At 45.3% G+C, this 13,043-nt stretch overlaps 1 protein-coding gene across 1 annotated transcript in view; it reads left to right on the top strand.

The window, feature by feature from the left end:
• Window positions 1-13,043, top strand: part of CECR2 (CECR2 histone acetyl-lysine reader) — a 117,210-nt gene that overhangs the window by 71,214 nt on the left and 32,953 nt on the right. The window contains exon 2 of the mRNA XM_070371646.1: window positions 3,714-3,808. Coding sequence (XP_070227747.1) covers window positions 3,714-3,808 — 95 coding nt within the window. The remainder of the gene's footprint in view (window positions 1-3,713; window positions 3,809-13,043) is intronic.

The following is a 13,043-nucleotide window of genomic DNA, read 5'->3' as shown; positions in this document are numbered from 1 at the left end:
CTGCTCGCCAGGCAGCCTGTCTCAGAGAGCAGCTGGGATGGCCCTCAGAGGGCCAGCTTTGCACCTCCTTTGTGTGAGCACAGGCCTGGGCGTGCATGGAAACCCCCACCTTTGACTGTGATCCCCACTGCCTTGCAGCTGGTCCCTGTGCAGGTGAGAAAGATCTGTGCCTTTTACATCAAGTGAGACCCAGGTAGCTGTTTCCTCAGGCCTTTCCCTCCTTGGGGAAACTTAGTGGGGTCTTTGTGCCTGGAGTGTGCACGTCCGTCATCTCCCTTCTTCCTTGGAGTTGAGGGAAGGAAAGTTGTTCTCTCTACCTTGTTTCACAAAAGATAAAGAAGATTTGGGATCTCGGGATTGGGTCCATTACTAGGAGGCCCTGCAGTGAGCTTTGAGAGCAGAGCAGTTGCTGAGCCGTGCTGGCGTGGAGGAGTTAGTGATGTTCCTGGGCTGCCTCTCCAGGATGTACTCCCTGTTTGGGGAAAAGTTTCCACAACACAGGCTCAAGGCCCCTACCCCCCGACTCCTCCCTGGCTCACCCTGGGGTCCTTTTCTCAGCAGCTACTGCCAGGTCCCAGGGCTGAACAGGCTCATTCCTAATGAGCTGTGACGCCAGCTGCAAGGAGGGCGAGCGTGACGCTCAGGAGCCCTGCTTGGTCCCTTCTCGGTGATTTGCTGGTTGCTCCCCCCACCCCCGTCCCAGAGCATCTTGGCAGAGTTCAGATTTCTGTGCTCACAGCTCAGTGCCCACAGTGAAAAGGGAATACAAAAGGGGGTGTGGAGTGAGGAGGAGCGGCGGGGGCGGGGCTTTTGAAGAGTGTTTAAAGACCCTGGTTGCCTTAGCCTGGGCTCTGGGCTGAAGGTGGAAGTAGTGAAGCTGTGAATAACCTGGGTTGGAGGTAGTTTTATTGGCTCATGCATCAGTTCAGTTCAGTCGCTCAGTGCAGTCTGACTCTTTGCGACCCCATGGACTGCAGCATGCCAGGCTTCTCTGTCCATTACCAACTCCTGGAACTTGCTCACACTCAAGTCGGTGATGGCATCCAACCAGCTCATCCTCTGAGGTCCCCTTCTCCTCCTGCCTTCAGTCTTTCAGCATCAGGGTCTTCTCCAATGAGTTAGTTCTTTGTATCACGTGGCCAAAGTATTGGAGTTTCAGCATCAATCCTTCCAGTGTATATTTAGGACTGATTTCATTTAGGATGGGCTGGTTGGATGGATCCCTTTGCAATTCAAGGGACTCTCAAGAGTCTTCTCCGAGAAGGCAATGGCAACCCACTCCAGTACTCTTGCCTGGTAAATCCCATGGACGGAGGAGCCTGGTAGGTTGCAGTCCGTGGGATCACAAAGAGTCAGAAATGACTGAGCGACTTCACTTTCACTTTTCACTTTCATGCATCGGAGAAGGAAATGGCAGTCCACTCCAGTGTTCTTGCCTGTAGAATCCCAGGGATGGAGGAGCCTGGTAGGCTGCCGTCTATGGGGTCGCAGAGTCAGACACGACTGAAGCGACTTAGCAGCAGCAGCAAGAATCTTCTCCAACACCACAGTTCAAAAACATCATGCATACAGGCCATGTATTAAAAGAAAGTTTGAGTTTCTATTGTTCAGAAATCTGATTTTTGAAAAGACCACTTTCTGTTTCTTCAATCTGTTTTTTTCTACACACCGTCACTTGGGAATGAATTGACTGCAGGGCTCACACATTACGGAGCGTTCACTGTGCATCAGGCTGGTCTGGCATTTATAAGTATCCCCTCATTTAAATCACCGTAGCTTCTGCCTGGGGATACTTGTAATGTGGCAAGTTCTCTCCCCGACCCCCTGAATTGTGATCAAAGATACATAAACTCTACTTCGCTAACTGTTACAGGTACACGGTCTGTAGTGTGAGGTGTAAGGACACAGTCCAGTGGTGTTCCGTTGACGTGCACAGCCTAGGAATGTTGAGTGTCAGGGTGCAGTCCAGCACTGCTTATGTGTAAGTGCACCGTCCACTGGTGTTAAGTGTCAGGGCACAGTCTGGTTGTGTTAAGTGTATTCATGTTGCTATGAATCTGTTCCAGAACGTCTTGATCTTGCAAATCTCTAACTCTGTATCCATTGAAGTGAAAAAATTTTAACTGATAAGCGAGTCCTCTTTTTGTTCAGTGGGATTAAAATTGCTGTCCTGCTTCTGCTCTGCTGTCTCTCTGTGACACTGGGCGCAGGGCCGTGAGAGCGGAGGCTGTGCAGGGAGCCCTGGCTGCCTGTGGCCGCTGCGGGGAGGACACTTAGGTCCAGCCTCTGACGGAGCAGTGACTCTGCAGGCTGGGTCCTGCAGGGCGCCGGGGAAAGTGCCTCTCCCGAGTCACCGAGTCTGATTTGGTCTGTTTTCTAGGTGCTTCTGAATTTGAGGCACAATATAATAGAGATACGTCTACAAAGGAATGTTGTGTTTCGTGCGTTTCCGTATCCTGTGGGTGACGTGTGAGGCAGGGTGGCACTTGTATTCATAAGCGTCACAAGTTCTTCTCAGAGCTCACATGGCAGATATTTCAGGCCCACCCAGTTCTCCTGGAAGAGCGGGCTCAGCATCCCTGGTGTCTGCCCAGAAGAGTAGGTGCCCTTGTGTCAGGTTTGCGCATCCCGGCCACACTTGCCCTTGGGCTGGCACGGTGTTTTCACACTGAGGCCCTGGCGTTCAAGGTGTCCAGGGCCCCTTCCTGCTCGCGTTGTTGGCTTCAGTTGTTTGTTTCTGTCAGTTAGTGTGCTTAGTAATGCTTGTGCCACGTGATGTTCCCGGGTTGTTTACAAACTTAGGAACTTTTGAACATAGAACAATAAACAGAAGGATTAAAATATCGAGCCAAAGGCCTTCCCGTATTTCTAGTAGAAGTGGACCTCCTTGTGCACACTGCCTGCTCCTCAGTGTGGAGGTCAGAAGCTGGTGCCCTTGGTGCTTTTGGACCCACTTACAAGACCCTGAGTCTGGTTATGAGCCGACCACGCCACCAGCAGAGTGGATCCCGGGGAGTCGGCTTGCACAGCAGGTGGATGTGGGCCTGTGTCCTGGGAGTGGTGACTGTTCACTGTGGGAGCTTGAGAAGGAAAGGAATAGGGGCCCCCAAATCCCAGCTGTCACCTCTGTCCCTGTAGCTCCTCAGTGAACCCTCGTTTAGTGTATGTGTGCCATCTCTGCCTGAATCCCACATGCCTGTCCCCTGTCCCCTGGGATTCGCCCCCGACCCCCGCATGGGCAGCACCTCACTGCTATTAGGTCCGACAGGCTGTGTGCGCACAGAACGTTCCAAGTGGCATGATTCTGGAGAGCTGTTGCAGTTGGCTTACTTGTTGAAACTTCAGTAAATGAATGCTTTTTGATCAATTATACATCTGCTCCATTACACTCCTGCATTAAAATAGAAAGCAATACAGCCTGTTTACATAAGTTAAGCTCTTTTGTGACTGTGCTGGCACTGACTTATACACCTGATCTTAGCCAAAAGTCTGAGAAGCGATGGCACTGATTTATAAAAAGAGGTGTACAGATGAAAGAAATGGAGCTTGGTAAGAGCAATAGGGGAGTAAACGCCTAGAAAATCAAAGAGCTGCATCAAGTCAGAAAGGACAGTGCCGTGATGAGCTGTGGTGGTGTGGGGGGAGGGCCACTGGCGGGGTGTTGGGGATCTGCCTCTGAGTCTGAGCTCTCGCCCCTGTCTCCCCCTCCTTAGGAGTTAGAAGCAGCTCTCCACAGAGATGACGTGGAGTTCATCAGCGACCTGATCGCCCGCCTGCTCCAGGGCTGCTATCAGCGAAGGGACATCACGTGAGTAACCCCAGTCCTCTCCTGGCAGTGGAAGGAATTAACTAGTCCTAGTGATGTTTCGTATCTCCTGGAGCAAACCTGAGCAGATCATCGGCCGAGACATACAGTGTATTCACACGTGGCTCTGGGCCCTGCCTTTTGCTGCTTCTGCAGCTGCGTTTTCATTGTATTGTCTTTTTCCCACTCTCACAAATCTAGAGCCCTTCCCCTTAGGTTCCCAGCTGCCACAGTCACATGGAGTGTTTTCCTCTCAGTGTAGGCCTTACTTTCTCATCTTTGTTTCCAGTATTGGTAAATCGATGCCGAACAAAATTAGATTCTTACTGTCGTTCTGCCCCTTGGGTCTGTGTCTCTTGTTCCTGTGAACAGTAGCATCATTCTGAGATGGAGCTTCTGGGCCTCTCACACCGTAGCCGCCAAGTACACCCTCTCCCTTACACGTGAGACAGGTAGAAACGTGGAGCTGAATTTCATCTCTGTCAGCAAGTACAGGCTCTTCCTGCTCAGGCCTTGGCCCTTGTTTCCAGGGACTCGGTAGCCATTCTCTTTATCCTGTTCCCACATGGCATTGAACTGTGGGACACTTCTGGGAAGCAGAGACTGGATGAGGTTCCCAGTCCTGGTCCCCCAGACCAAACAGAAGTTTGGGCTGTTATGGTTTGTAGTTTTTGGACAGTGAACGAAAGGCGGTGTGTGGAATATTTCTGTTGTAGTAAGCTCACTCTTAGGGGCCTGTCAGGGCTGGGAGTCGACATGTGGGTACAACGTGAGTGAGGGTGGTGAGCTGCTCCTGCACCCATCGTGGTCCTCAGCCGCCCTGACACGGTGGGGGTGCTCTCCTGGGTGCTCTGGAGTGCTGTCCGTCCCCAGGGGCGTCCAGGCTGTCATGCTGGACAAAGAGCAGGAGGAAACATATGCCTTATCACTCAGACACAATGAGGAAGGGTTTGCTTTTTGAGCTGTGGCTTGGGGAGTTTGTGTGGTTTTTTAAGCACTGTTGTAGTCATAATGTGTATATAATTTCACTTTTTCTTATCTTACATTTAGTTATCATAACTAATGTTTCTCTAAATAGGATTGTCAGATACCCCAGTTTAGTAGATGAACATTTGTGCCTTAACTCTTTAACTGTTATAAACATATTTCACATAGCCTTGGACATAAAAGCTTGTACACCTAGTGAATCATGCTCTTATTTTAAATTTCTGTAAGTATTGTCACTGAGTCAAAAGAAAGGCCCGTTTAAGATTAAAGAAATACAGGACCTCCCTGGCGGTCCAGTGGTTGAGACTCCATACTTCCGCTGCAGTGAGCATAGGCTCAGTCCCTGGTCAGGGAGCTAAGATCCACATGCTGCATGGCCCCCCAAAAAAGATTCAAAACAATGCATTTCCAGGCTGCTCATTCCAGAGGTTGTTTTATTTCACCTATGACTCATCAGGGTCCAAGGGGTCCCTTTGCCTCACCTCACTCTGGCCAGGGTGCTGTAGGACAGACGCCCTCAGAACCCTCAGTCCTGGTTCCCACCACAGAGTGTGTGCTCTGGCCACAGAAGTGCTCTAAAGTCTGCAGAGCACGCAGGTGTTTGAGAAAAGGGCCAGGGAATTGAGTCTTCACGTGGGTGCTTCCCAAGGGAGCCCAATAAGTGGGTGAACGCAGGAAGGACAGACCCGCTCATGAAGTGCAGGTGGGAGGGTTGCTCCTGGGGCTTGAAGCCCTGGAGCAGCGCCTAGGGGGTTGCAGAAAGTCCCATGTGGTTCAAAAATGTGATTGGTTTGAGCTGCAGAATCTTGGCTCTATTAAATTTTGATTCATTGCCACCATATAAAATGAGACTTCACGATTAAACCCCTTTCTGTTGGAAATCATCTAAGACACCTCTCAGCTGGAGGGAAGACAGGGCCCAGCCCCAGCTGGGGGCTCTTATCGCCTTGGCTGGTGTCATTGTGCACGTGTGGGGCTTGCGTAGCCCACCACCACCTTCTTTGCCCACTCGTCTCTGAACGCTCAGCCACTCAAGGAATCCAGTGGCCACAGCACAGCAGGAGTGGGAGCCCAGTAGGCCTTGTAGGCTGGGTGACAAGTTTGGAGGTGTGGTCCCCAGGGTAGGGAGCACCGGAGACCAGGAAGGAGTGAGTGAATGGATGAGGCCTGAGGGGCGAGGCGAACACAGCACAAAGGCCTGTGAGGGTGTGAAGGTAATGACCCAGTGCCTACAGCCTGGCAAGATGTCCAGCTCACCTTTCCTAGATGATCGTGCACATTTGAAATCTGTACTGGAATTTCCTCTTTCATACTTAGGCCTTGTCTTCACAGGTGTGTTGGCGATGATCAAGCACAAGAAATACTTGTTTACGTTTGCAGAGCTGCCTCCTCATGGGTTCTGTCTCTTGCAGCTGTGTGCTGGCGCCCAGCCTCTTAACATTAGCTTCTTCCTCATGACAGCACTGTATCAGTTACTCCTAAACAATTTCTTTTGAAATCAGATGTTAATTTATTTTAAAAAACAAACAAATGAGCCTGGTCAAATGTCCTGAAATTTCAGGTGGTGGTGTAACCGAGAGCAGAGAGTTTTCCCTTTTTGCCAGCACTGCTTCGGTGACTTTTCTGCTGTTGAAGGAAGCTGCGAGTCTCTGAAGGACAGAAGGAGCGGGGAGCCTTCAGCCCCTCGTGCCCTCAGCGCTCATCATCACCCTGTCCTGCGCGGTGGTGTGGCGCGGCATTGGTCCTGCTGTTCTCTGCTGGTCCAGGGAGGCAAGTGTTGGTTCTAGCCTTCGTCAGAGCATACCTGTGATATGTCACAGCATTTCAGAAAACAAAGTGTTTGTGTTAGAAAAAAATAGATGAGTATACTGAAACAAAAACATTTCTGAATGGTGAAGTTAAGTGTGAGATCTGGTTGACCAAGTTGAATTAACTAGTCTGGAGTGAGGCTTCACCCTTCTAAAAACTTGTTGATGATGATCTGTAGTAATACACAGAAAAGGCATGTTCCTTACTCTGCAGTGTAGTGAATTTATGCAAACTGAATACACTTGTGTGCAGTGATCACTCAGACAAGGAAGCATCGCAGTGAATTTTACTTTTTCCACTGAAAGGAACTGCCCGAAGTGATCGTTACTCTGTCTCTCCAGTGGTATCCACGTGCATTTAGAGTGAATTTGTGCTCAGTATTCTCAGAGGCTTTCTTTTCATCCCACCCTAAATAAAGAGGATTTTGTACAAATGAATGCTTTTCTTTCCTGCTTCTAAGACTTAGCTATTACGTGGAGCTAAGAAAGGGCTTCCCTCGTAACTCAGTTGGTAAAGAATCTGCCTGCAATGCAGGAGATCCAGGTTTGATTCCTGGGTCGGGAAGATCCCCCAGAGAAGGAAACGGCAACCTACTCCAATATTGTTGCCTGGAGATTCCCACTGATGGAGGAGCCTGGCAAGCTACAGTCCATGGGGTTGCTAGAGTCGGGTACAACCTAGTAACTATAGAGAGAGAAGACAGTTCATCATCTCTTTCTGTATTACTTGCCTCACCTGTAAAATGGGAATGATAAGCATACCTATTACTAAATTTATTTATTAATAATAATATTGACTTAGATTAAATTAAATTATTTATGACATCCTTAGAGCAGTCTGGAGCTTTTAGTAGTGGGGAGAGCAATGCTTCATGGCTGATACTGGATGTGGGTGTTTTTAATTTACTCATTTATTTAAGTAGCTAGCTAGGTAGTTAACTCGCAAGCTGTGCCGTGTCTCTGTTGTGGCATATGGGATCTACTTCCCTAACCAGGGATTGAACCCAGGTCCCCTGCATTGGGAGCGCGAATCTTAGCCATTGGATCACCAGGGAAGTCCCTGTGGCTGTTTTTTTAGAGTTTTATGGACACTGGAATTTGAATTCTATATTATTTTCATATGTCATGAAATAATATTCTTTTGATTTCATTTTTCTCCCAACTTTTAAAAAAGAATGATTTTTACATTCTTAGCTTACAGTCTAAAGATAGACACTCAGGCCAGATTTGGTCCATGGGTCATAGTTTGCCTGTCCGTTTTTAGAAAAATAGGTTCTTGTTTCTAATTCCATGAACTCGGTCAGCATGCTGTTCAAGATAATACGACATTTCCATCTCCCCAGAAAGTGCCCCCTTTGCACTAAATCTAACCCCCACCCTCCCAGAGAAACCTGCCGTGTCCTATACGGTGGTCTGGTCCCTGTGGATGAACCCCCACCCTCCCAGAGAAACCTGCCGTGTCCTATACGGTGGTCTGGTCCCTGTGGATAAGGTTGTTTGGCCTTCCTGCAGAGCTGCTTCTGGTTGGGATCACTGCGTGTCCGCGTCTTTCGGGAAGCCCAGAGTGCGTGGCGCTCGCTGATGCTGCCGTCCACGTCAGTGCTTTGTTCCTTGAGGGAGGAGTCTCAGTTGTATCCAGTGCAAAAATGACTCAAGTGTTCTGTCTACTAACTGGTGGACTTGTGTGCTGCCTCCAGTGGGGCTGTAAGGAATGAAGCAGCTGGAAGCATCTGCACAAGTTTTTGTGAACGTCTCTTCATTTTCTTGGGAATTGCTGGGTCCCATAGGAGAGTGTGTTTGATGTTAAGAAACTGCCAGACTTGTTTTCTTGACCACTGTGGTTGCTCCATATCTTTGCCAACATTTATTATTTTTAATTTTACCCAGGTTTTCATTTTACTGATTCTGTTGCGTGTAATGTGGTAACTCATTGTGGTTTCAGTTTGCATTCCCCTGATGACGAGGTAAATAACAGGCTATGACTGTTTTTTCCTGATGTGTAGCTTACCTGTTTGTTTGACACTGTCTTTTAAAGAACGATAAGTTTTAATTTTGTTGAAGTCTAATCTATCAGTTTTTTCTGGGGTGTTATTAATATTTCCAAATCAGGACATACCTTTAATGTCAATAGATTTTCTTTGAGGTTTTCTCTTAGTTTTATAGTTTCAACTTTTTGCAGTTATTATGATGCATTTTGAGTTAGTATTTGTCTGTGGTGTGAAGCAGAAGGTCAGGGTCCACATTTTTTACTTATGAGTTTCATGTATGTTCAGTCTATTCAAGTATCAGATTGTCTTGAAATTGAGAGTGTTCTCCACCTTTTTTATATTTTAGTTTTGCTTTTTAAGTGTTTTGACTATTCTGGGTTCTTAGCATACAAATTTAAAAATCAAGTTGTCAGCCCTGCCACCCCCCAAAAAAGGCCTGCTACAGAAAATGGACACCGACCGATGTTGAATTCCCCAGTCCTTGACCATGATACGTATCTCACCATTTGTTTATCTGCTTTAATTTCAGGAATATTGTATGGTTTCAGTGTAAAGATATTATGCATCTTTCCATTTGTGCTTGAGCTTTTATATTTTCCAGCTACTTGTTGCCAGTATATGTAAAATACAGTTGATCTTTTTATGTTGACCTTATTACTGATGCTTCCTGAACCCGCTTCTTGGTTCATTGGTCTTGAAGATAACTGAGGAGTTTCTGTTGTCTGCTTCTGCTTCAGCCTCTGTCCCAAGAGCTTCCTTCTCTTGTCTTGACACTGTGCTGGCCACAACTCTGGTGTTGTTCCTGATCTTGGGGGAAGTATACAGCCTTTCACCATGAAGTGTGATGAAGTGCTGTCCCTTTTGTCTCTTGCTGAATTCAATTTGCTGCTGTTTTGAGGACGGTGATGAAGAATATTGGCCTGTACTTTTATTTGCTTAGAAATCTTTGTCAGGTTTGGCAGATGGGTTGAGAAGCATTTCCCTTCTCTGGTTTCTGAAAAAGTCTGTGTAATTTCTTTTGAACAGTTCACCACTGAAAGCCTTTGGGTTTGTAGTTTTCTTTGTGCAAGGTTTTATGTGAGTATTATTGATTCAGTTTCTTTAATAGATTAAGGCTATTTGGGTGTTTTATTTCTTAAAAAAGTTTTTTTTAATTTTAATTTTTGGCCACACCAGCCAGCATGTGGGGTCTTAGTTCCCTGATCAGGGATCACACCTGCGGCCCCTGCAGTGGAAGGTAGAATCTTAACCACTGGACCACCACCTTTTTAAAAAAAAAATTTATTTAAGTATAGTATTGCACTAATTTCAGCTGTACAACAGAGTGATTCAATCATACATATATATCCTTTTTCATATTCTTTTCCATTTTTCCTGTGGTTTATCACAGGATATTGAATATAGTTCCCTGTGCTGTACAACAGGCCTTGTTGTTTATCCATTCTGTATATACCAGTTTGCATCTGCTAATCCCAGACTCCCAATCCATCACTCCCCCCACACCCCCTTTCTTTGGCAACCACATACCTGTTTTCTGTGTCTGTGAGTTTGTTTCATAGGTAAGTCTGTGTCATATTTAGATTTCACATATAAGTGATATCGTATGGTGTCTGTCTCTTCACTCAGTGTGGTCATCTCTAGGTCCATCTGTGTTGCTGCAAGTGGCGTTATTTCATTCTTTTTATGCTTGAGTAACATTCCACTGTTTATATGTACCACATCTTTATCCAGTCATCTGTTGATGAAAATCTATGTTGCTTCCATGTCTTAGCTATTATGAATAGTGCTGCTGTGAACATAAGGGGTGCATGTATCTTTTTGAATTATAGTTTTGTGTGGATATATACCAGGAATGGGACTGCTGGATCATACGCCAGCACCATTCTCTGTTTTTTGAGAAACCTCCAAACTGTTCTGCATAGTAGCTGTACGCATTTACATCGCCACCAACAGTGTAGGAGGGTTCCTCTATCTTCTGGATGGTCTGTTTCTTAAGCCATGACTTTGGTAAGTCATTTTGGCATTTTTCAAGGAATTTGTCTGTTTCAGTTTTTAAATTTATTTCTGTAGTGCTATTCATAACATTCTGTTATTCTCTTAATATCTGTAGGATCTACAGTGGTGTTTCCATTTTCATTCCCGATGTGTCTGTTCTGTCTCTCTTTCCCTCTAGAAGTTGATTCTTTGTACAGGTTTATCAACTTTTAAAATGTTTACTAAGGAACCAACTTTTAACCTTACCTACTGTTCGTTTTCTTTTTAAAGTCTTTTTTGTTTTATTGATTTATCTTTATTATTTCTTCTGTTTACTTTGGCCTACCCTTCTTTTTCTTTCTTCTTAAGTTATAGTACTGGTTATGAGCCTTTTTTCTTTTCAATATAGGCATTTCAAAGCTATAAATTTACTACTAAGTAGTGTTTGACTGTTAATTCACTTACATTTAGTATAATTATTGGTATGGTTGGTTTTCCACTTGGGTCTCTGGGGTTTTTCAATGCCTACCTCATGGGCGGGTGTTAAGAATATTTCACGGATTGTATAGTCATCACTACTGTTGAATTCCAGAACGTTTTATCAGCCTCATGAGACACCTCACACCCATGAGCTGTCGCTCCTCACTCCCTGCAGTCACCAGTTCCACTAACTAATGGGCTTTCTGTGCACGTTGTTCATTTACTATTCTAGGTGCTTCTGTAGGTGGAATACATACATGTAGGTATTAGGCTCATTTTATTTAGCATGTTTTCAAACACATTGTATCATGAATCAAGGACTCATTCATTTTATGGTCAGAAAATACTCTGTTGTATGTTTTATTTCTCTATTAGCTCATGGACATGGTGCTATTTCAGTTTCTGACCATTGTGAATCGTGCTGCTGTATGAACATTAGTGTACTTGTTTTTGTATGGATGTAAGTTTCATTTCTCTTGCCTGTGTACCCAAGAGTGGAATGGTTGGGTCATATGGTAATTCCGTTTAAGTTTTGAGCAACTCGCCAAATATTTGCAAAGCAACTGCATCGTTTCATATTCCCACTAAGTGTACGAGCATTCCCCTTTCTCGGAGTTAATAAGCAGTTAGCACTTGTTCTTACCTGTCTGTCTAATTTTAGCCTTCCTGGTGGGTGTGGCATGGTACCTTATTGGGTTTTGATTTGCATTCCCTAAATGACTAATAAGTGTCTCTTCACCTGTTTCCTTCTTATTTTTTTTTCCTTCCTTTGTCCTTCAATGGTTTCTTTTTTAAGTATTTCACTTTATTTCTTATAGACTTTGTGGGTGCATGTATGTATCTGTGTGTGTGTGTGTGTGTGTGTGTACGTATGTGTATGTATGTGTGAGAGAGAGTGATTCTGGGGTAGCAGGGTGCATCTTTAATTATCAGAAGCTGTTTAGAATTCGTACTGTACCATTTCTCACCTTAAACTTGACACTCCAGACTTCCAATTCATACAAATAATATTTAATTAAGGTCCCATCTGGTTTCCACTAAAGACAGTTCTTTATCTTTTTAAAGACAAAGATTTCCAAGTAGCTTTTCAAACATTTCTAGATGACTTTTAATACTCTTCTTTTTTACCTAACATAAGCATTCATATACACAAAATCTGTTATATATGTATTTCCCTGTTAAAATGTTTTATATCTTAGTCATATTTTCCTTGAGTTTGAAATTGTCATGATTTTTTACTTGTCATGATTTCTTAATTGATTTCAAGACATGGCAGGTACCATATAGTCCTACAAAAGAGGCATTGGTTTAGTGGTTTTGGGCTGAATTGTTTTATGATCTTTATGAATAAGTACTTTTCAAATGTTCTTGTGGGGCCTTTTAGGAATTACCAAAAGTTAGTCTCTCTATTTGTGGATGTGAGAGTTGGACCATAAAGAAAGCTGAACACTGAAGAATTGATGCTTTTGAACTGTAGTGTAGGACAGCAAAGAGATCTAGCCAGTCCATCCTAAAGGAAATCAGCCCTGAATATTCATTGGAAGGACTGATGCTGAAATTGAAACTCCAATACTTTGGCCACCTGATGCGAAGAACTGACTCATTTTAAAAGACCCTGATGATGGGTAAGATTGCAGGCAGGAAGAGAAGGGGATGACAGAGGATGAGATGGTTGGATGGCATCACCGATTCAATGGAGATGAGTTTGAGTAAACTCCAGGAGTTGGTGATGGACAGGGAAGCCTAGCGTGCTGCAGTCCATGGGGTTGCAGAGTCGGACATGACTGAGTGACTGAACTGAACTGAATTTTTCTGTTTCGTCTCTACATGGCACTGGGATGCCAGGTCCTCACTGCTGCCTGCACGTGGACTGCAGATACCCTTTCACGTCTCAGAACTGACACAGCAGTCTTCCTTTTACTCAGGTGATCTCAGGAAGGTTGTTTCCCTGCTTGGCCACACCTCCCACGTCACGTGGGTCTCCTGGTGGAAGCTTGTTCT

The sequence above is a fragment of the Bos mutus genome, chromosome 5, assembly GCF_027580195.1.
Source record: "Bos mutus isolate GX-2022 chromosome 5, NWIPB_WYAK_1.1, whole genome shotgun sequence".
NCBI lineage: Eukaryota > Metazoa > Chordata > Mammalia > Artiodactyla > Bovidae > Bos > Bos mutus.
The sequence above is the reverse complement of the archived record's forward strand: the minus strand, read 5'-3'. Positions and strand labels throughout refer to the sequence as shown.